This window comes from Prunus persica, chromosome G3 (genome assembly GCF_000346465.2).
Source record: "Prunus persica cultivar Lovell chromosome G3, Prunus_persica_NCBIv2, whole genome shotgun sequence".
Taxonomy (NCBI): domain Eukaryota; kingdom Viridiplantae; phylum Streptophyta; class Magnoliopsida; order Rosales; family Rosaceae; genus Prunus; species Prunus persica.
Window position 1 is genome coordinate 12,575,168 of NC_034011.1, and position 24,109 is coordinate 12,599,276.

General features: G+C 37.6%; 3 protein-coding genes across 3 annotated transcripts; 2 read left to right on the forward strand and 1 right to left on the reverse strand.

Annotated features, from left to right (window-relative positions):
- On the forward strand, positions 2,697-3,125 carry LOC109948030. Its single transcript, XM_020559927.1, has one exon. It carries the CDS (start codon positions 2,697-2,699, stop codon positions 3,123-3,125), a length of 429 nt encoding a protein of 142 aa, XP_020415516.1.
- Positions 8,475-10,796, reverse strand: LOC109948031 (protein FAR1-RELATED SEQUENCE 5-like). The gene is made up of 4 exons (XM_020559928.1): positions 10,637-10,796; positions 9,384-10,085; positions 8,651-9,290; positions 8,475-8,568 (listed from the first exon to the last, which is right to left on the reverse strand). Exons 1-4 carry the CDS (start codon positions 10,794-10,796, stop codon positions 8,475-8,477), a joined length of 1,596 nt encoding a protein of 531 aa, XP_020415517.1.
- LOC109948032 lies at positions 17,267-22,777 on the forward strand. Its single transcript, XM_020559929.1, is given in 4 exon segments — positions 17,267-18,625; positions 18,698-20,237; positions 20,712-21,587; positions 21,590-22,777. Coding segments are annotated over 4 exon segments (4,923 nt in total). The 3' UTR covers positions 22,738-22,777.

Below are 24,109 nucleotides of genomic sequence, written 5' to 3' on the forward strand. Positions count from 1 at the left end.
ATTAGCCTAACTCCTTCACGACATTTACATAACCTTAACCAAACTGCATTGAATTGGGATTTAAAGACTGCATATGTGAATTGGGATTTGAAGATGGCTTTTTAAGTGTATTACATCATTGCAAAGTGATATGTCATCGTTTATGCAAGCCACCATTAATCGCAATGGGTTGCATCTTAATAAGGTACATGATCAGCAGTTATGGCCTCGCCTCCAATGTTTTATTCAACCATGCCCTCTTTATAGAAATACATGAAAAAATATCTCCAGGTGTAATGCTATAAAAACTCCCTATTGGTTCCGTACCGCCCCTCGGGGTTGAATCCCTCTCTCCTTTATAATCGGCTAATAAATTCGTTGATTTTTTTTTTATTGATTTTAGGCAGCTCAGTAGCTCAGTAGCATAAAAGTAATGTATATTGATGCATCTATATTGCATGTCTGTTGCGTCTATATTGCTTATCTATTGCGTGTATATCTTACATTTATTATATGTGTATTGATTGTTTATTGCTTACGAAGGAAATAAACGACAATACACAGGCAACAGACAATCAATATACACACAACAGACAAACAATTTACACACAATAGATATGCAATATACACACAATAGACATGCAATATACACACAATAGACATGCAATATACATCAGTCCCCAATTACACCAACCATAAGGAAGTCGTATTGAATAGGAAATTAAACTTAACAGTTGTTCTTCCTACTAAAAGAAAGAATAAGGTCCGTTTCCCCCCTTAAATCTTACTTGTGGTACTTATGCCCCAATAAACATCCAATATTGGAGCAATAACATTCGATATACATGCAGCAAACAATCAATAAACCTTCAATAACCATTCAATATCGGTTCAATAACATGCGAAATACATGCAGTTAACAATCAATAAACATGTAAACAATCAATAAACATTCAATATCGGTTCAATAACATGCGAAATACATGGATTTAATAATCAATAAACCTTCAATAAACATGTAAACAATCAATAAACTTTCAAAAAACATTCAATATCGGAGTAATAACATATGAAATACATGCAGTAAAAAATCAATAAACCTTCAATAAACATTCAATATCATGCGATTTATATGCAGTAAACAATCAATAAACTTTAAGTATACGCAAATAAACAATCTATATACACTAAATAATTATGCAATTTTCAAAAAAATTGTATTGTCTTGTTATTGCATCGTATTGGCCCAGTATTGTGATTTTATCGTCTTCGTATGATTTTCTTTTTTTAAAGTAAGTCTTGGAAAGTTTTTGCTAGGTTTCAAACTAATAAATGCTTTTGTTTAAATTCAATGCCAATCCACCTATTTCAAGAACAAATATTACAAAATGGGTTTGAAAACTCATTGGTGGTGCGTGCAACATGTCTTTTTGGGGAGAACTTTCACAATCTTTGAAACCGTGCACTTAATTGATCATTAAAAGAAAAAACAATATGACAATTGATACAACTAATAAAACTAATACCAAGTTCTTAATGGACTTCAGCATATTCAGCACTGTAGCATCATACGTGTCAGCTTGATGTTCTGCTTTAGCGGAGGTTACATCAACCCATTCGGATCCATTGCAACTGGTGGCTCCCTAATTGCAGGCATCATATATGCAAAATAATTCTGTCAGAGTTAGACATAGGTTTTTTTTGACCCACATACATATTCTTGAAATGAAAATTTACATAGGAGGTTAGACACTTCCAAAATGGCTTCCCTCGATTTTTGTCTGATTTTGAAACCCGAAGCACCATTGTAGTTCCACAATACTGACACCTCTTTGTTTGAGTGGGAGATGAAGACGAAGACATGTTGAATCTTCTCAGCTGTACCTCTTCTCACTCAGATCTTCTCACTGAAACCTCTTCGGACTCATACCTTCTCACTCATAGTTCTCAGTCATACCCCTTCACTCATAACCCTAAACTTCTCACTCAGCTCTCTCTCATCTCTGCCCAAATTGAATTATATCCTTCTTTTCTGTGTGTGGGTGGGTTGGTCATGATCTGGACACCTGTACCGTCAGAATTGTGACATCTTTTACCCCGAAAAGCAATATAATATTTCACTACTAAATATTAATATGAAAATTGAGGGGATACTGCTTGAAATTTATTATTTTATTTATATTTCATTAAGGCAACTAGTTGGATAAGAATTCATCATTATTGGTTCCATTTTAATAACATTACTAGGGGTAGTTGGGTGTGGGAAAATGAAAAAGTATATGATGGGACCTTCTGTCACTAGTCAGTAATCCATCACATTTATATCAATGAATTTGATAGCGGGAAAATCCCAAAAATGGCTATGCAAATAGGTTATTAATTGACTTTTTGACTGTCTGACTCGCTATGCAATGTTATGATGTTTTCCCTTCTTTTGTCTTCAGTTTTAGGGTGTTGGGTTCAGTTTCTTTAAAAACGGTCAACTTGGAAAAACCCCAACTGAAAACACCTTTTCAAAACACTATAAACAGAGGCTACAACAAAACGTGTACCCCAAATATTCTCATTTCTCCCCTCTGCCACTCCTCAAATCGTTCCATTCCAAAAATATTTCAATGAATTCAAAACATTTCACTACAGTCGGAGGAAAGAGAAGGAAGCATCTCCATTTGGATTTGCCCCAAGCCTTCATCCCGGAGTTAGCTTGGTTTAAAGTGATGTTATACGTGGCAACCCAATCATCGGAAGATCTCTTCCGTATGGCATCTGTGTGCCCATTGTTCCATACTTTGGCAAACAGTCCACAAGTGTGGAACACCATTTCAATGGCAAAGTACCCAGACCATCCTAGCTGGTACCGTGCCAGACCTGCAGTCCAGCATTTCTTGCAACAATGCAAGGCTTACGATAACCCTGAGTCGATATTTAGAGAAGCATTCGAAGTTTTTTTCAGGCAGGGTAACGTGGAAGCGTTGTATGGGATGCGCATTGTAGCCACGGCAGGCCATATGGAAGCGGCATATGTAGTTGGACTACTTGGTATGTCCGGAATTGGTCAGTCAAAAGAGGATGCATTAGAATTCTTGTGTTCTTTGAATCAACGTAACAACATTGATATGAAAGGAACCAGGGATGCTTTGACATGAAGATTAAACGGACCAATAGTTGCAAGACATATCCTAGATATGTTTGACTATGGAAAGATTAAGTTCAATCACTGCAGCGCTTGTAACAACAATGAATGGTATTTTGTTATTCAAGGCTGGCCTAGTAAAGAAAAGATAAATCATGCCTTCTGGACTTGTTGCAATCGATGCAAATGGCACCGTGAGAGTATTTTTGGTTCAAGGTGATGCGTGCATATGTTGTGCGAGTGAATCCATACCCTTTTAATTAGTTGTAGTATGTTTTTACGATTTTTATGCATTGTGGACTTGCTTCTCTTCAGTTCTAGGTTGGCTGGCTACGTTGTACAAATGTCGTCTAAATGTTGGGTTTTAATCTATTTTGTCTGGTTTTTGTGCTGTCATAAACCGTTTTATATATAAATGTATAATATATATTATATAGCGGAATTATTACTGACATCATAGACGGCTAGGAATGACATTTTACTGACACAGATATTTTGCACAACTGCAATCTTCATATTTGGTAAACGAAAGGTCATGCATGGAGTAAATAGGTGTCTTTTCAGCAGTGCTTGGGAATGACATTTTCCCACTTAGCATATCCCAAATGATTTGGTTACACGTTTCTTAAGCAAAACTTGAACAGTGAATGACGTTGAATAATTTTTTCCTGATGTTGTACAATGGATGACTTGTATATTTTCATTTTATTTTTCAAAACATCCCTTCAACCTAAAAAATTTAAAAATTAACAAATTGAAGAAGAGAGAAACCGATTAGCACCAGAAATGGCCTATTCGCACGGAAAATAAAAATTAATAAAAAAGTTGGAGTAAATATAATTAACAAATGGACAGCCTAAAAAGTAATATCATAATAATTAAATTAATTTAGGATAAATAATAATAAAATACTAATGTAGCATAACCATGAAACAGGGAATTCAGTAGGAAGCTGAAATCTCAATAAGTTCGTAGCAATTTTCGGAACATTATTGGGATTTTTGTGTATTTAGTTCTGAATTTTCCAAGAAAAAGTAATAAAATAATAATTTAGGTTAAAATGCAAGGAGGTGCCCATGTTGACTGACGTACACTTGTGCAAGTGGTGAAAGGTGACGGGCTGAGATCGCGCTACAAAAATCTGTGAAAATAGGTAATAAATAGTAGGAAAATCCTAAAAATGCCCCGAAAATTACTCCGGCCTCCTTGTGACGTTATAAAACTAGAGGAACCTATAAATCATCCGTTTCGTAATGAAAAATTCTAAATTATTTTACATAACTCACTTTCCTCTTAACCCTAAGTATATATGTTTGTTAACTTAAACTTCAATAACCTACTTCAACAAGCATCTCCCATTAATGTTCGGAATAATTGTTTAAAATGCGTAACAATGAATTGGAGAATTTAGCAAGGGAGATGGAGTGTCAATGAGTTCGTAGCAATTTTCGGATCATTTTTCTAATTTTTGTGTATTTAGTTATGAATTTTCTAAGGAAAAGTAATAAAATAATAATTTAGGGTAAAATGCGAGGATGTGGCCATGTTGATTGACGTACACTTGTGCAAGTGGTGAAAGGTGACGGGTTGAGATCGCGCCAGGTATCCTCTGGCAATTATTTTTGCTTTTTTTAGTGCAAAAATCTTTGAAAATAGGTAATAAATAGTAGGAAAATCCTAAAAATGCCCCGAAAATTACTCCGGCCTCCTTGTGACGTTATAAAACTAGGGGAACCTATAAATCATCCGTTTCGCAATTAAAAAATCCAAATTATTTTTACATAACTCACTTTCCTCTTAACCCTAATTCACTTTAACAAGTATATTTCCTTAATATTCGTTATATAATTTGTAATAATACAAGAAATAGTTTCCCTATATAAAATAATATGTAGCTTATAATAATGTACATATATAATAATTGCACATGCTTTGAAGCCATCATTGCAACTAAGCCTAGAGCTTTCAACACCTCAGAAGTATTCAATAAGTTGTCCACATGCAACTGCACCTAGAGTTTTGAACACGTCAGAGGTATTCAATAAGTTGTCCATATGACGCCGCATTGGGAATCAGTAATATATTTTCTATCATGTCCAATCACATAAAATAATGCCATACTTTTTCTGAAAAACCTCACACAAGTGAAGCAATTTTAAAATATTAGTGAATATTTGTCCTAGTCTATATGAGTGATTATGTATTCAGTCTGCATTTTTTTCACAGTATATGTTAACTTTGAGAGGGATTCCACAAACCTATAATATAAAGAAAGAAAGAAATAGTAGGAGATGAACCAGTACAAAAAACAATATATAAATGGTACATAATAATTCCATAACCTTGTCACAAACGCACTCACAAATGCTTTTCCATAAACCTTGTCCTAACATATAATAAATAAAGGCAACATTGCATATGATGCAACCATGTCCAAATCTGATACGTGATAAAAAAAAAAATGGACATGGCAGCAACATATGACTGAAGTAGATGGGCTCTTTGTATCTTGTGTTATCGTAATTAAAGACATCAAAATATTAAGGTTGAAATCTTCCATAGTAGTAAGCATCAACATAGGTTTGAAGCAGAGTTTAACGAAAATTTCAATTCCACTGATTTGCCTCTGCTCAAACACGAGAACCAAAATGGTTACTTCCCTTGCTGAGTATATTTGTTAACATCGGAAACGGCAATAGATGACCAATCAAACCCGGGTACGACGAGTTTTGCATAGGATCGGAAGTAGTCGAATCCAGCTTGCATCACACGCTTCTTTGACTCCACTGCATTAGATGAGTTCTTGTATTTTTGAACAGCTACACTCCGAAGTCGTTTGTGTCTACACTTCATGCGCTGCAACTTCGCCCTATCCAGATTGGCATGCCTTTTGTCATCTTCAATTTGGCCTTCAACAAATTCCAAACGTGCCCTTGCCCTTTGGATTTCATCACCAAGTTGAAGATGCCTCTCATTCCAAAAAGCAAGAACTATTTCAGACTCAAAACTTCCAACAAAATGGTCATTCTGTCTAGGAATGTGACATTGCTTGTCTGGTGACTCACTTGCGTTTCGAAGGCGGTCTTTGTTTGGAGGGGTGTTTATTATGCTCACATCAAACTTGGTTAGTAAATCCATTCTATGGGGGGAGTGAGTTTCTATGGAGGAGAGAGTTTCAGTAGATGGAGACAGATTCGGTGGAGGAGTGAGTCTTGTGTGGAAGGAGAATTTCTATGAAAGGGGTGATAGTAATACCAATAAAAGGGTTCCCGCCAAAAAATATTTGGTTGACAATCTATAAATTATTTTTTGGTCTGATACAATCTAAGTTTAATCCTAACTAGTTTGGTTGAGTTCACTAACTAGATGTCACTTCCATTGAGTTTCTTTCAACCACTATCAGTGGTGTAAGGAGAGTGTGAGGTTGACATGCTTGAAAAGCAAAACCTGACACCTCTTTTTTTAAAAATTGAGAAAAAGTACATATGTTGACTACATACAAGCTTTGGTATGTTGGTCTATAAACCTATGTTCCCTTTCTCAAACGAAATTGCATATGCAATCCTCATCCTCCCAAAACAAAGAGGATTATTCAAGCATGTCAACCTCTTTAGGCGCCAACAACACAATCGAAGATGACAAATTGGAGTCGCAGGTTCTATTTCCACATTGTACTCACCGACCCCTTCCTTTTTCAACATCATTTGGGAGTGAGGGGGACTCCGATGATCCATTAGAGGCAATACATGCAGTCAGTGGCAAGCTGGATTATAATTCCAGACTGATCAATTCATGGCACGAGAAATGTGTTGAAGACGAGGGAATTTTGGCTGATCTTAACATTAGAGTGAACAAAGCGTTCTCCCAAAAGAACAAGTACTTGAAGCTGAGTCATAAAAGGAAGCTGAAAGCTGAGGAGTTGGATACAGTAATGAATGATGAAATGAAAGGTTGTTTGATGAACCATATGCGATGCGAAGAGCACCATAGTGAACTGAAGTTGGCATTCAACGAAGGATTCGACAAATTTCGAGCATTTGCGGCAACTACTCATACAAGTTATGATTGGAACTATGTGTCCCCTGATGCTGTGAGAGAGATACTAGACGATGGTGGTGACATGAATGAGCATAAGCACGTCAAAGCTGCTCGGAAGAAGCCGACCGATACGACTAAGTGATTGCGGCTACCGCTGTTTAGTTGGTTGAGGGTGATCGTGGTATTGCACAAATTAGAAGTATATTCCCTTAATGTCATTTTCATTTCAATAAAACACAAATATCAGTTTCATTTGCTTCATATATAATTATTGGGACTATGTATTGTAAGTCATCATGTGTTCCTTCTGTCTAACATTATATTTTGCAAATATCGAAATATTATTCAATAAGCAGTGAATATCACAGCAAGCTGGGATTCAGTAAAGTCTCATTATCATGTCCATTCACATTAAAGAGCTGGCATACTTTTTCTCAAAAAAAACTGACACGTGAGTCATAAGTAACATAACATGTGCTATACATTGTTTAGTGAATGGTTTATGGTTTATTTATATATAATAAAATTTCAAATATTGCTGAAGATTTATTTCGTCTATATCACTAGGGACATGAGTGACCACAAGCATGTGAGACCTGCTAAGAAGAAGCTGACCAATACGACCGAGTGATTGTGGCTACCGTTGTTCAGTTGGTTGGGGAGATCGTGGTATTGCTAAGAGGGAGCACATAATATGTTTTGCAATCAAATTTTCTTTTGTGTGTGGAATTATGAGTAGTTATGTAAGTTAGTGTACCCTTTAATATTCTCCAACCGTTCGAAATGTAATTAGCTGCAATGTGCTTTTTCTTTTTTACACGCTACTTTCTATTCGCTCTGTTCCAACAAAGTGCTTCAAGTATCCTTCAGTTACAAATGTTTACAAAATCGTGCCCCTAATAACCAGTCAGAAAAAGTGGGTACTGCTGGAAATCATTACTGGTAATGGAAACAACAGCTGGCTGCTGGAAATGCTACATTAGCCTGTGATATAATCAATGAATCTCTGTTAAAACATAATTCACCCTAAACTACCCATTTTACATGGTAAAAGTCATTGCTTCTTCACATAACTCAAAATTTCATACTTTATCAAATGTCTATGAAAATTTCTAAATAGGGAGAAGACGTAAAATTAACATGTGTCCAAATTTCATGCAAGAATGAAACCAAGCAAATTTTCATTTCAATTACCAGTGGACATAGTAAGACCTCATCGGTGGACATGAACAAAAAAACAATAATAATCAAAAACTGAATCTATAAAACTTCACCTGATCATTAATCTTCATAACAACCAGATTTCGTCTAATAGAAACATAAATCATTCAGTTGGTCTGTGCATCCTGTCAAATTCGTCGAATAGTGGGTCACTACGATATATTGGAGTTGATTCGTCATTGTTCGACGGTGATGTCCTGCATAAAATCAAACACAAGCACATAAAAAATTTCCCTATTCAAATTTTAGATGTTATTATAAATAGTGTTAGCATCTTACGGTGTGTTCAAATTTCTTGGGCATTGTCTTCTATCATGACCAATGTGTCCACACTCTCGACAGTGTCTAATCCCTCGCTTCATTGCCTTTTCCTTTGCTCCCGTTACTCCTTTCGACCTTCCTTTGCACCTCACTCTCTTAGGGTCTTTCATATATTGTGTTTGAGAGCTGGACCCTCCAACTTCGTTATTACTTGGTCCATCCTTCAACAACTTCAACTTCACCTGCAAACTTTTTAGAGTCTCTGACAGTAGCTCACATCCTTCTTCACTCATTAATGCATCCTCAACCACATCTGAAGCAAGTCGAGACATTGTACACCGCTTTATTAAAAGACCAGGATCTGTACAGTCTTTAATTTCGTTGCCATTTGTATCTGACACCAATCCAGATTTCGCAGTTTTCTTCCACCTCTTCAAAATATATTTATCGGGCATATATTCAATCTGGTCCCTTCTGAACAATGCTAGGATGTGCTTGCAAATAATTCTAACAAATTCAAATCTTTTGCAGCTACACGATGCGTGGTCAGAATCTTTGACATATACGACTTCTGCCACTCTTGTTTCCCAAGTTTTCCTTTCGCTCATGTTAAAGACAACTTTAGAAGCATCCTCTGTTTTGAGCTCTAGGAAACATGCTGTACTTTGTATTAGTTCTTGCTCAAACTTTTGAAACATTGTCCTTGTGTACAAGGTAGCCATTTGTTTGTTCATTGGCATCGGTAGAATACATTGAGCCACTTCAAATGCATCTACGTGATCAGCAACTAACTCTTTTTCATGTTGATGAGAAAGTGCCCTCTCAAATCGTATTATGAAATCCATCAACGAATTTCTCCTTGATATGTATTGCTTGAAAAAACCATGAGAACCTTCTGCTCTTTGGCTGCTTGACATTCCAGCGGCAAAAAATTGTCGTGCGTAGGCTGGAACCCAAGATTCCCTTAAATCAAACATTGAACTTAGCCATGGATGGTCAGTCAAACCAGCCTTTGTAACCACAATATTCCATTTTGCATCAAACTCATCCTTATTGTCAGTATCCCATATGGCTTTCTGAAATTCACGCCAATACTCCTTATAAGCAGAATGTGGTAACTTAGCAGAGAACTTTGATGTGATGTGCCATATGCAAAGTCGATGAAATGTAGTTGGGAAGGCTATTGAAATCGCTATGGCCATTGCCGCATCTTGATCTGTAATGATCGTTTTAGATTCGCCACCTGGCATGGCTTTCTTAAACTCCTTAAACATCCAAACAAACGATTCAATCATTTCCTTGCTCAAAAATGCGCATGCTAAGACAATTGTCTGACCATGGTTATTAACTCCCAACATTGGTGCAAATGTCAAGTCGTATCGATTCGTGTTGAATGTGGTATCGAATACAACAACATCTCCATAAAACCCATACGCCCGTCTAGAAGTTGCATCTGCCCAAAAACATCGACTAAACCTGTCATGGCCATCTCCCTCAATCTTGAAATAAAAAGCCTCATTTTTTTCTTTTCAGCCATAAAATACTCAGTCACTAGTTCAACATCGTGGTTCCTCAGCTTCCCATTCACACTTCATTCAAGATTGTAGATATCCTTTTTGATAAAATCGATTTTATCCATTCCTCCGGATTGCACCTCGAAAATACTTACCTTCTGATGAATGGGAATATTAACTGAACCCAACTGTTTTGTGAGTACTTTTGTAGAATCTGAAATATGACGGTGTGATCTCAATAAATGCATTCTTTCTGAGGGTGTCATCTTATGATTGTGTCCCTCTGCAAAAAGAGAGATGGTATACTTCTTGCTCCCATTTGTCTTCACAACCACAATCTTTGCATTGCAATTGCATCTACTTATTCCTCGTTGTCTTTTTCTCTCCCGAGTTTCATCTCTCCAGTATGCACCTTGTTTGCAACATACAAATTCTTTCCTCAAAATCTCATTCTTATTTTTCCCCCAAAAGCTGGAATGAAGTCGAATACCAAAGCCAGCCAAGAATGCATATCTATTATAGAAATTGTAAATGAGGTCAAGCGAGTCGAACTTCATCCCAATTGCTGGTGTTTCCTCATTTCTTACTTCAGGAATATAAACCCTCCCATTAACTGTTGCACATTCATCACTCTCTGAGCCCCCAGACATTTTATCTACGTATATTATTAATCCACTTCTATATTACTGCATAGCAAATATTAATTCATTAATCAGTCATTACTGCATCACAACATATCAATGCATTCCACTTACACAAAACATTGCCCAAATTGACACAAAATACGCATAGCCTAACTTCCGATTACACAAAACGCAAGCAAAATTTAATAATAGTTACATCATCTCTTGTGAAATAATCTGGAAAAAATTACATTAGAACCAACATGTTCAACTAAGAACACAAATGTAATTCAAACCACCAATTACAGAACTTCATCCAATATCCTCTCCAAATGCTTACTCCTAATGTCATTAAGCCTAAGTTTAGGATCTTTTACCTACATTTCATAATTTTCCACCCCCACCAAAAACAATCAACTAAGTATATTGAATATTCATAAGAAAATGACACATTATTGATTCCAAAAATGACACAGTATTGATGCCACAAATGACGAATTTCCCACCCTCACAAAAAATAAACCAAACCCAATAAAATCAATCCAGCAAGTGAACTTACCTCTCAAAATCAATCGGGAGCTCTGAAGTCAGTCAGCTTGAGAGAATGTAGTGGACATTAGAGAAGACTCTTTGGTATTTGAGACTCCATCTCTACCAAAATCGAGGAACAACTGCTGCTGCGGCGTCTAGCTACAAAAAGAGATATGCTACTTTGCTTTCATCTAGAATCTTGTCAGCTGAATGAAAAAGAGAAGGGGTTTTCACTTGACCCATAGAATCAAAACAGGGCAATAGCTAGGTAAGAGCCATTCTTTGTAATACCGAGGATACCATAGATCGCAGGCCTCCCAAGGAGCTAATGACAATCGAGTGACTATAAGGTTTGGGAGATTTGGATCCTTCTAATTGTGGGTTTGCTTTACATTCAAAAAGAGAGGATTGTGTTCTTGAGTTTTTCACAGAGAGGGAAAGAGGGGAAGATCTTCAACTGAAGTTGGGTTTCTAACGGGTTAGATTTCAACCCGATTCTACATGCACCCTCTTTTAAAAACTCACCGTTGGATGAAATCCAACGGCTCTTACATACCCCTCAAAAACACCCCTTATAACTTTCCACTCACTATAGAAGCTCCCTTATTTAAAACCCGGACTAGGGTGGATTCCAACTTGACTAAATGGGCTTACTTTAGCTCAAGTGAAATGGGAGGCATGTGCCAATATAATGAGCACATCGAGAGAAAGAGCGGCACAAGCGACTGAGAACATGAATGCTTCTTTGTGTTCAACCTCAGCGTCTCTCCTTCGTTCTCTTCTTCAACCCCAGAAGGCTTCCTTCTTCTCTCCCACCATATCAATGGGTCCCCCAGCACCATTTGTTCTCTTCTTCAACCTCAACGTCTTCAACCCCAGAAGGTTTCCTTCTTCTAAGTTTCCTCTATATCTGACCAATTTTTGTTTTTCCGGTTCAAATTTTTGTGGGTTTGTACTTGGTTTTTCATGGTTGAAGATTTTTGAAATAGATGTTTCAGTTATTTACCGCATAGGGTTTGATGATGTATATGCAGTTGGATGTAGACTTCTATACTTTTCTGCTATTCAACTTTTGAATTTAACACTCACAAAAGTCATTGAACAATATTCAAAATATTATTTAGTTCAATCCATTCCAATTTATGCTTGCACCAAACTGGGTAATATTCTGAAAAATTCAAGGTAGATTTTCGTATTTAAGTGAAAAATTATATTATGGTGAAAGATGATTATGGGTATTTTATCAAGTGATTTTATATTGAAAATATTGGATTAAGTGTGTTCAATTTTCAGTTTGACAAAAATGCCCTTACGTTACTTTTTGTGAATTTTTCGAAAGACATTTATGAAATTGGAGTGACAAAATTATGATTCTTAGATAGAACGATAGTATTCGACTCAACAAACGTGTAGGAAATTGTTTATGAATTTTGGGCCAAAATGACCAAAATACGCCTACATGTAAAAATTACCAAAATGCCCTTATAGGTTAAAAAGAGAGAGAGAGAGAGAGAGAGAGAGAGAGAGAGAGAGAGAGAGACATGAGAATCATAATAGGATAACTAATAATTATTTTGGATGATGGATACATCCAAACTCTTTTCCCCTTTTACTCCCTTTCTTTTTCAACAATTATTTTGGAGCTCTAAATTAGGGTGATTCACCACCCTAGTAGGATAACTAATAATTAAGGGTGGTGGAGTTGATAATCAGCATGTCAATGCGAGATTTAACAGAAGAAAACAAGGGAGAAGTACGAAGGAAAGATAAGGATTAAGGAGTTCTTGGATTATTGTTAGAGGTGAAGATATTTTCAAACTCGTGATTTCCAAGAATCTTATAAGTTGATGGATTTAATTCAATTGTACCGTTGTTTCGAGTCATTTGAAAGTTAGAAAGATAAAATTGAAAGAGCATTAGAGGATCAATTTCATTTTTGGGTGGGTGTTGAGTAATTTTAAAGTTTTGGGTTCCTTCAAAGTTTTGAGTTCCTTCAAGGACTAATGACTTTTGATGGTAGGTGTGAAGTTTGGGGTGAGTTTTGAAGCTATTAGAATGATAGGATGGGTCTGATTCATATTTTGGAGTATTTGGAGTCAAAATGGTAAAATGCATGGTATGGGACATGTAGGCTTGGTGCCCTAAGGTATGAATTAGCAGGATTAGAAGGGAGTAAGTTCATAGCATCATCGCATACGCATAATTTATCGGTTTTGTCTTGGTTGACGCATGACACTTTGATTAATTGTGATAACTAACCTTGAGAGGTTTGACGGTACTCTACTAGGCATTAAAATGCTCATACCCTAACAGATTGTGTAGGATTCAAGGTAAAATTTGAGAAAGCGGGTATCCACCAAGCAACTAGGCCTTTACTGTTGATTTGTATAATATTACTAAGTAGTCAACCGTTTGATAAAGATATTAGTGTGTATTTAACTACGAGCTACTGCGATTGTGATTCTGTATATTATTAACTAAATTGATATTAGCTGTGGCTCTATTTCTCATCATATCATGGTTGTCAGATTTTATTCGTATAACTATGATATGATTCACACCCTAATTCATGAATATTATTTATTCTCGAATTGGGGCATGACACAAACATAGGATAGTGTTAAATAGCACTATCTTGCCACTTAGTATAGGCACACACCAAACATAGAAGAAGACTAAGTCCAAGCCAATCCAAGTCAGTCTTTGAATTTAGTCTTGTCCAGTCCAATATGGCGTACCAAATGTCCCCTTAGGAGTCGTTTGGTACGGCGGACTGTTATGGACTGGACTAAATTCTAAGACTGTATTGGATTAGTTCTGATTGGTCTAAGCTGGATTAAATACTGACCAACGTTTGATGTATGCAAACTCAAAAGAATTCGATTAATGTATCAATAACAAATAATTCTTCATATATGCAAAAGTCAACCACATGACTCGAAATTAGAAATTCAATTCACTGCACACAAATCCACCATTAATACATACAAATAAACATCCACAATTCCATAAGGCAAAAGCCAAGTTCTAAGATATACATAAGGAAAGAAAGAAAGAAAAAAAATCCCAGAGCAGCCAATGAGAAACAATATTACAGACCAAAAGCAAACAAGGCAAAGTTAAACCACCCTTCTTAAGACAAAAAAGCACCAGACAATTTCTCTTTATTGAATCAGCTCACAGAAAATGGTCGATGTGTATCACTTGAGGTCTCTCTTCTTTGCATTTGATGACACCACATCTTGCAACTTAGCCAATAATTATATGAGGCATTTCCAGCATCCAATAGAAAAAATCTTTGACTCTTTGTCTAAATCAATTCGTTAATTTTCTATTGCACTTCTGATATCTAGGAAAATTCATTGGATCAAAAGACACCATCAGCTTCAACTCTGAAATTATGCATGGTTGCCTACTGTTTGGGCCAAAAAGAAATCCACAAAAACAGAAAAGAACAAAGGATTGGGCTTTGATTCCAAAGAAAAGAGAGCCCAAATCCACATCAGAAGCTCACGTATTTTACGAAATGGCAGAGTTGTAAAAAATGCCAAATTAAATGGCAATTGACCACTAAAGCAGATAAAAATAAATCTAAAAAATAATTGGATTGGGCCCAGCTTCTAAATGCTCACCATTAATCTCAAAACCAAGAGTACAAAGTCAGCAGATCTTTTTGGAAAGCCTATTCTCAGAACCCACGTGACTACCTGACTTTGAAAAGTCAACAATTTCAACTATCACAAAAGAGTTGATTGAGAATTAATGAAAGCAGGTCATTAGTAGAAACACTTCTTTGAAACTTTGCGGCCAAAAGATCAGAAACCTTTTGTATATAATTTTGCATCAGAGCTGGTGATCTTTCCAAGAGATAAGCAAACTACAATCTTAAGAGATAAGTGGGAAGCAAGGGAGTTATTCAAACAAGAAAAGCAAATTGACCATCCTGATTGATTGTGTTCTTTCTCTTTTCCAAGAAAAATAGAGAATGATAAGCTCATAATTTCACACATTTGCATGCCTTCTTTCCTTAGTAATTTTTCTTAGCTTCTCTTTATTTTGAGTCTCTTACCTATGTTTGTGTGCTTTGTAGGTTAAGACAGCAAGGGGATGACATTTGATACAATTCATGCATGTTAAGGGCTGAGTGGCACAAGAGGAATATGAGCTTAAAGACAAAACCAATTTGTGCCACACTCCTTGTCAGTCCAGTTTCGTAGGTCATCTTGCAGGCCTCATGTCAGTAAATGACACAGGTCGGATGAGGAGACATCCTTGATAGAAGTTGTTCCAATGGGTGTCTATTATAACATATCCAAATTTCAGCCCAATTGGATAAATCTGGAGCCCTCAACACGTCAAAGACTGAACCAAGTTCACAGAAATGTCATGTTGGCTGCCATCACATTTAATGTGGCTACATCCCTAGAGCCATGTGCTACACATGGGCAGCCATACATGGGAGTCAAATCAGCTCAGAAGCTCAGAAAGATGAACAAAAGTCAAGCTTTCCATAAAGAAACCATACCAAAACATGTATTTGTCAGCTGGAGCAGTTGGCAAGTATGGGCATCTGGAGCAGTTGGGAGCAGCTAAGAGAGGTGTGCTTCACCAGCTAAAGGGGAGCACGAAATTTCACTCTATAAAGAGAGAGCAGACACACACATTCACTTCATCCATTACTCTCATACACACATTCAGATTCACCACAAAGAGAGAAGAGAGCTTGGAGCTGTCAAGGGAGGTTGGAGCTGTCCTGGGAACTTCCTTGCTGCCATCATCTAGTTCTTCTCCTCTCTTTATCCTATCTATGTATTTCTTATTTTATGTATTCATAGTTGTGTCTAACTAATCCATTTAGTTAGGGCTTAGGATGAAGCCCTAGTCATGAATATTCAATGTTATGGATGATTTTATGGTTAATTGATTTCCTTGCTTTTATTATCAAGTTGTTAATCTCCAGTTTATTATGTGCTTGATGTATGTTTTCTTGGAGTAGCTAACTAGGATTTTATGCATCTAGCACAGGTTGGGAAGGGGTTTAGATTCACCAATTCTACTCTCCTTTCACAAGCAACACTTGAATGGCCTAAGAATCATTCAAGGGGTTAATAACCATAGGTTGACTAGGACAGATACCATGTTCTAGGACTTGTGTGATTATCATATTCTCAAGGAGCTTAATGACTCTTGTATGCTTTATTCTAAGTAGATACCATGCTTAGGTTGCATATTAGAGATCACGTGTTGTGTAGATACCATGCATAATCACATGCCTTAGGAGAATCATGCATCCTGCACCTAGATACCATAGGCTTGTATGCGATGATCTATTGTTGATGAAGCTTGAGTCAATTTCTATGCATTCATAACTTGGATAAGAAAACTAGTGGTGGATTCCAAGGCTCTAACACCTTTCAATCATTGTTTCACAACTTGTTGATTGCTGCTAGTGTTTACTTTCGAGCACTTTCATTTCACTTTCTTGTTTTCATTTCAACAACAAAACCCCCCATTTTGAGTGCGTGTGTGGTGCTAGGATTCTGTCCTAGACCTTGACTAATTACCAAGAGGCATTGTTGAATTTGACCTTGCCTTTAGCTAGTTAGTCAGTTTCTTTGTTCTTTGTTTTTCTAGCATTCTAAGTAATTTAACTTGGAACCAAGTTACCATTCTCCGTGGGATCGACCTCGTATTTACATAAGCTTACTATAAACGGTTCGTGCACTTGCGAGAATTAAAGTTGCTGTTTTTAATAACTCATTTTAGTTGTTAAGAATTGGCGCAACAAGTTTTTGGCGCCGTTGCCGGGGAACCGGTAATGATGGTGCTATAGTTAGATTACTTTGATTGTTTTGTTTTTGTCTGTTTCATTTGTTTCTTTTCGTTGGTTTTTCTTTTAGTATTCAGTTTTTGTATTTTGTTGTTATCTCCATTGAAAGCACTGAATTGACTTCCTTGGTGTGTGCATGTCCGAATCTGACCAGGAGGAAAGTTCACCTGAGCCAGTTTCACCAAGAACCGCTGCTGTGCGTGCTGGTTTGAGGAGGAATTATAGTTCTTCAAGAGTTGAATCTAAAAGTTACGAATCTGAAGGTTCAAGCAACATGGCAGAGATTCTGAACAACAACAATGATGAAAGAGGTGGTGCGCTTGTTGTCCAACCAAGAAAACCCCTGCGTGAGTTTTCCATTCCCAAAGTCACCGATCAACCTTCGTGCATTGTCTATCCTCAACTCACAGTTGATAGGTTTGAGCTTAAAAGTGGTATGATTCATCTTTTTCCAACTTATTATGGTAATACCACTGAGGATCCTTACATGCATATTAAGCAATTCTTTGAAATATGTGCTACGATCAAAATTCAAAACCTTGATGATGAGCGGATTAAGATGAGGCTATTCCCATTCACTTTAAAAGATAAAGCTAAGTCTTGGTTATACTCTTTGCCTAATGCTTCAATTCATACTTGGGAAGAGCTTTCTAATAAGTTTTTGCAGAAATTTTTTCCGGCTCAAAAGACTAACAAGATTAGAAAGGAAATTCTTGGTTTCACACAAAAGGAAGGAGAAGCTTTTCATGAATGTTGGGAGAGGTACAAGGAGATGATAAGTTCTTGCCCACACCACAACATAGAGAGTTGGATGCAAATGCAATCTTTCTATGAAGGTTTGCTTGATTCCGAAAGGATGATGGTAGATGCAACAAGTGGAGAAGGACTGATGAACAAAACAGCAGATGAGGCTTTTACTCTCTTTGAATCCTTGAGTGCTAACTCTCAACAATGGAGCCACAATAAAGGAAGAGGAGCTCCTATGAAAGCTGTGGTCTCTGAGGTAATTACTAATAATGAGATTGCTGCAAAACTTGATGTTATGTGTTCTTTGCTCCAACAGGCAATGACTGGCCCTCTAGGAAACAAAGTGGAAGTTCAAGACCAATCTTTTGCGGAGCATATGCTAGAACAAGCAAATGCCCTTCAAGCAAGGAATCCTCAAAATGATCCTTATTCAAACACGTACAATCCGGGATGGAGAAATCATCCTAATTTCAGGTGGAACAACAATCCAAATGTGCAACAATCTCAAGGACCTCCCCCAGGATTCCAAACACAACAAAGGCAATTCCAGCAAGCTCCCCAACAAGTGCAAGAGCAAAGGGGTGATCAAATGGGAGAATTGCAAGACATGTTCAAGAAGTTCATGGGGCAACAGATGCAAACCAATCAGAACCTTCAAAATGCAGTGAACAAACTAGAAGTGCAAGTTGGGCAGATTGCATCCTCCATGAGCAATAGAGCATCCGGAACTTTCCCAAGCCAAACGGAGGTGAATCCAAGGCATCAGGAGCATGCTAAAGCAGTACACATCTAGAGAAGTGGTAAACAAGTTGATAATAAGGTTGGAGATGCCAATGAAAGGCAAGAAGATGGAGAACATGTGGAGATCATTCAGCCACCACATGGGCAGCCCACAGCTTCCAACAAACAGTCCATCAATGGTCCTAGAAAGAGCACAGGCCCTAAGGTATCATCTAATGCTAATCAAGTTCCAATTTCAACTAATGCTTTTAGGCCTATTGCACCCTTTCCCAGCAGGTTATCAAAGTCAAAGAAAGATCAAGGCTTGGATGAGATAATGGAAAAATTCAAGAAGGTGCAAATCAACATCCCATTGCTCAATGCCATTACTCAGATTCCAAAGTATGCAAAATTTTTGAAGGATCTATGCACTAACAAGAGGAGATTCAAAGAGCATGAACAAGTTGCATTGAGTGAAGAAGTAAGTGCAGTGTTACAAAGAAAGCTGCCTCCAAAGCTAAAGGATCCAGGTTCGTTTTCTATACCTTGCATAGTTGGTGATTTTAAGTTTCAAAAAGCTTTGCTTGATCTTGGTGCTTCTATAAATCTTATGCCATATCATGTTTATGAGAAACTTAACCTTGGTGAGTTGCAAGCCACTTCTGTGAGCATTCAATTGGCAGATAGAACTATTAGGTACCCTAAAGTCATTCTAGAAGATGTTTTGGTGAAAGTGGAAGAGCTAATTTTGCCAGCAGATTTCTTGGTGTTGGAAATGGAAGAAGCACCAATTCATGACAATCAGTTGCCACTCATTCTAGGTCGGCCATTCATGGCAACTGCCGGTGCTATTATTGATGTAAAGAAGGGTACATTGACCATGAATGTGTTTGATGAGACAATAGCATTCAAAGTGTTTGAAGCCTCCAAGTTCCCAAGTGATGAGCATGAAGTTTTCCATCTTGATGCAATTGATACTGTGGTGAAAGAAGCACTGCCAATGAGTTATTTGGAGCCCATTGAAGCATGCATCACACAAAGCATAAGGGAAGAAGAAGTGGACAGCTTAGAGGCTGTGATCTCTCCTTTACTTCTTGAGCTTGTTTGCAGCATGGATAGCTACATAGAAATTGGAAAGAGGTATGCAAACCAATTTGAATCATTACCCCCACCTACTAATAAGGTTTTACCTTCTATTGTGCAGGCACCAGAGTTGGAATTAAAGCAATTGCCAAAACACCTTAAATATGCTTATTTAGGTGAAAATGAGACTCTACCTGTTATCATTGCCTCACATCTCGGACCAAATGATGAAAAGAAGCTTTTGAGAGTTCTAAAAGAGCACAAAACTGCAATCGGGTGGAGCATTGCAGATATCAAAGGCATAAGCCCAACACTGTGCATGCACAAGATATTATTGGAAGACAATGCAATTCCTAAGAGGGATGCCCAAAGACGTCTCAATCCGAACATGAAGGAGGTGGTAAGGAAAGAGGTAATTAAGCTTTTAAATGTTGGTATTATTTACCCTATTTCTGATAGTAAATGGGTGAGCCCAGTGCAAGTTGTCCCCAAGAAGTCAGGTATCACAGTGGTGAAGAATGAAGCAAACGAACTTGTACCTACACGGATGACCACGGGCTGGAGAGTTTGCATTGATTATAGGAAGCTCAACACAGCGACAAGCAAAGATCACTTTCCTCTTCCATTCATTGATCAAATGCTTGAGAGATTAGCTGGGCATAGCCACTATTGCCTCCTTGATGGATATTCAGGCTACAACCAAATCGCCATAGCCCCAGAGGATCAAGAGAAGACGACCTTCACATGTCCCTTTGGCACTTTCGCTTATAGGAGGATGCCTTTTGGTCTTTGTAACGCCCCGGCCACTTTTCAAAGGTGCATGATGAGCATTTTCTCCGACATGGTAGAAAGGTTCATTGAGGTATTCATGGATGACTTCTCTATCTTTGGTGATTCTTTTGATCAATGCTTGCATAACTTATCCAAGGTGTTGGCTAGATGTGAACATACTAACCTTGTGCTTAATTGGGAAAAATGTCATTTTATGGTTAACCAAGGCATAGTTCTTGGTCATGTCATCTCTAGTAAAGGAATTGAGGTAGATAAAGCTAAGATTGATTTGATTGCCTCTATGCCCTCACCTACTTCTGTCAAAGAAGTACGTTCTTTCCTTGGCCATGCAGGTTTCTATAGGCGTTTCATTAAGGATTTTTCTAAGATTACAAGGCCTATGTGCAATCTCCTTGCCAAGGACATGGATTTTGTGTTTGATCAAGACTGTGAGAATGCTTTCAATGCTTTGAAGAAGATGCTCACAACTGCCCCAATCATTATACCACCGGATTGGAGCTTGCCTTTTGAATTGATGTGTGATGCCTCAGATTATGCTGTTGGAGCTGTTTTGGGACAGCGAGTTGATAAGAAGCCACATGCCATCTACTATGCTAGTAGAACCCTCAACGATGCCCAACTCAACTATTCCACCACAGAGAAGGAGTTGTTAGCTGTCATATTTGCTTTAGAGAAGTTCAGATCATATTTGATTACTAACAAGGTTATTGTTTACACTGATCATGCAGCATTGAAATACTTGTTAGCTAAGAAGGATGCCAAACCACGACACATTAGATGGATTCTCTTATTGCAAGAGTTTGACTTGGAGATAAAAGATAAGAAAGGAAGTGAGAATGTCGTGGCTGATCACTTGAGTAGATTGGTGCATGTATCTAACGAAGAGGAGGATTCATTGCCATTGCGTGAAAGCTTCCCTGATGAGCAACTCTTCTCCATTTGTGCTTTGAATTCTCTCAATCCATTGCCTTGGTTTGCTGATATTGCTAACTATTTGTGCACTAATGAACTCCCTACAGGGTTATCTACGTTCCAACGTAACAAGCTTAGGAAGCAAGCAAGATACTACTTTTGGGATGATCCATATCTATTCAAGCATTGTCCAGACCAAGTAATTCGAGGTGTGTGCCTGAAGGTGATTTTAAGAGCATTCTAGAGTTTTGTCACTCCCACGCATGCGGAGGCCATTTTGGACCAAAGAAGACTGCCAGCAAAGTGCTACAATCAGGTTTCTTTTGGCCTACCCTTTTTAAGGATGCTTATGTTTTTTGTGCTTCATGTGATAGATGCCAACGGATGGGTAATTTACATGCTAGAAATCAGATGCCTCTCACCAATATCTTAATCATTGATATATTTGATGTTTGGGGAATTGATTTCATGGGCCCTTTTCCTACCTCTTATGGATTTGAATATATATTAGTTGCTGTTGATTATGTTTCTAAATGGGTGGAAGCCATTGCCACTAGAACTAATGATGTTAAGGTTGTGATCGGTTTTCTCAAAGGAAATATTTTTACAAGGTTTGGCACACCTAGAGCAATCATTAGTGATGGTAGCTCCCACTTTGTTAACCAAGCTTTTGCAGCACTCTTGAAGAAATATGGAATCACGCATAAGGTGGCAACACCCTATCATCCTCAAACTAGTGGGCAGATTGAGATAAGCAATAGGGAGATTAAGCACATACTTGAAAAGACAGTGAACACCACAAGGAAGGATTGGTCCATGCGTTTGGATGATGCATTGTGGGCTTATAGGACTGCTTATAAGACCCCTATAGGTATGTCTCCGTATAGACTTGTTTTCGGTAAACCTTGTCACTTACCAGTGGAGCTTGAGCACAGGGCTTATTGGGCAATCAAGGCCTTCAATTTTGATATGAAAGCTGCTGGTGAGAAGAGGAGGCTTCAACTCAATGAGCTGGAGGAGTTGCGACATGAAGCGTATGAGAATGCGAAGCTTTACAAGAAGAAAACAAAGCAATATCACGACAAGAAAATTCTTAGGAAGACGTTTGAGAAAGGGCAGAAGGTTCTCTTATTCAATTCACGCCTTAAGCTCTTCCCAGGTAAGCTTCGTTCTCGGTGGATTGGCCCTTTTGTTATTACTAATGTGTTTAATCATGGCGCAGTGGAGATTCAAAACATTAAGGGTGGCAGCACCTTCAAGGTGAATGGACATCGGTTGAAACCTTACTTCGATGCCAACTTTGATGCCAATATTGAGTCTCAAGCACTCAAGGAGCCTCCACCACTCTCTTAAAGCTCACCAGAGTTTGGATGTCCGGCTGAAGACGTGAAACTTAGCGCTTCTTGGGAGGTAACCCAAGGTGATGAGGAGAAGATAGAATATGTAAGGAAGCTTGCCTGCATCCTAATCGCTTCAAAGGGGAGTTTTTCTGAAATCTAACCTTTGGTTATGTCTTTCCCTTGTCTTCTTTCCTTTCATTTATGTGGCATTGCTTTTTCTTACACTCTAAACATTGAGGACAATGTTTCATTTAAGTTTGGGGGGAAGGATTTAGTTATGTTCTTTCAAATTGTCAAATTTTAAAATTTTGAGTGTGTCTAATGGCCAAAAACGCAGGATTTTGTGTCTTGTTTCGTTATCATTCCGAACACCTATGATAAGACTTGGATCTAATACTAATATGGTTTCTCATAAATTGATAGTCATTGTTTAAGGACTTTGTGTGGTTCTGAGTTAACTCTGTCTTGCATGCCATCCTTGCACTTATTGAGCACTTTGCCGAGTTAGTCCAATTTCTTGCTACTTGGAGACGATATGCAATTCTACTTATCTCAGATCTTGGTTTCGTACTCTAGAACTTATTTGAATATCTCTTGAAACATTTTGTTGCCATACAATGCTTAGGAAGTGATTTAGGCCATGTTTGAACCGTTTGAGCTTTTCTAACAATCCCTCTACATGTATTCATCCCTAGTCAACCCATTTGAGCCTACGTTAAGCCTTTCTTTGTGTAAACCATTCTTACCATAATGAACCTCTGTTTTCTTATTCTTACTTATTCTATGAGAAATTAAAGTTATCTTCAAAAGAGAGTTATAAAGAATGCAAGGTTTTTGGAGCAAAAGTGAATCATTAGTGCCATAACCCAAGTGTTGAAAAGAAATAAATTTGGGGGTATTGGTAACTAATCAAAAGAGGTAATGAAGTGTGACCAATGTAGTAACGGCCCTAGGGTGTTATAAAAGAGAAGATCATGGTGATCTAGGGTAAAGAGCCACAAAATTAGGCCAAAGAAACAGATATGAAGGTGCTGAAATTATGTTCAAAATGTGCTCATGTATGTGTTCCTTGCTTGTTACAAAGTTCAGTAATCTCTTATGCTCTTACCTGTGCTTTAATTGTGCTCAAAATATTGTATATCTCATATCCCTTCTTTCATTCAACCACTGCCCTAAACCTCATTACTACCCTTGTAAAGTCCTTTTGATCCTTGGTATTGTATGGTATTACTGTGGAGAGCTGATTTGATAATGAGCTTATGGGGTTCAGAATTCTTGATTTTGCTCTAAGTGTGTGCGCATGTACTTATCTGAGTTGCAGGTGTTGTACTGATTCGGAATTCACACACTACACTTAAGGATGTCATTGTGAGCTTTGGTTACCC

Excerpts from the sequence above, each read along its gene's own strand:
- LOC109948031 (XM_020559928.1), bottom strand. The coding sequence starts at position 10,796 with ATGTCTGGGGGCTCAGAGAGTGATGAATGTGCAACAGTTAATGGGAGG. Across the intron at positions 9,291-9,383 it reads TGCATTTGAAGTGGCTCAAT|CATGTTTCCTAGAGCTCAAA; the intron begins GTATTCTACCGA and ends TACAAAGTACAG. Across the intron at positions 8,569-8,650 it reads CCAAGAAATTTGAACACACC|GACATCACCGTCGAACAATG; the intron begins GTAAGATGCTAA and ends GATTTTATGCAG.
- LOC109948030 (XM_020559927.1), top strand. The coding sequence starts at position 2,697 with ATGTTATACGTGGCAACCCAATCATCGGAAGATCTCTTCCGTATGGCA.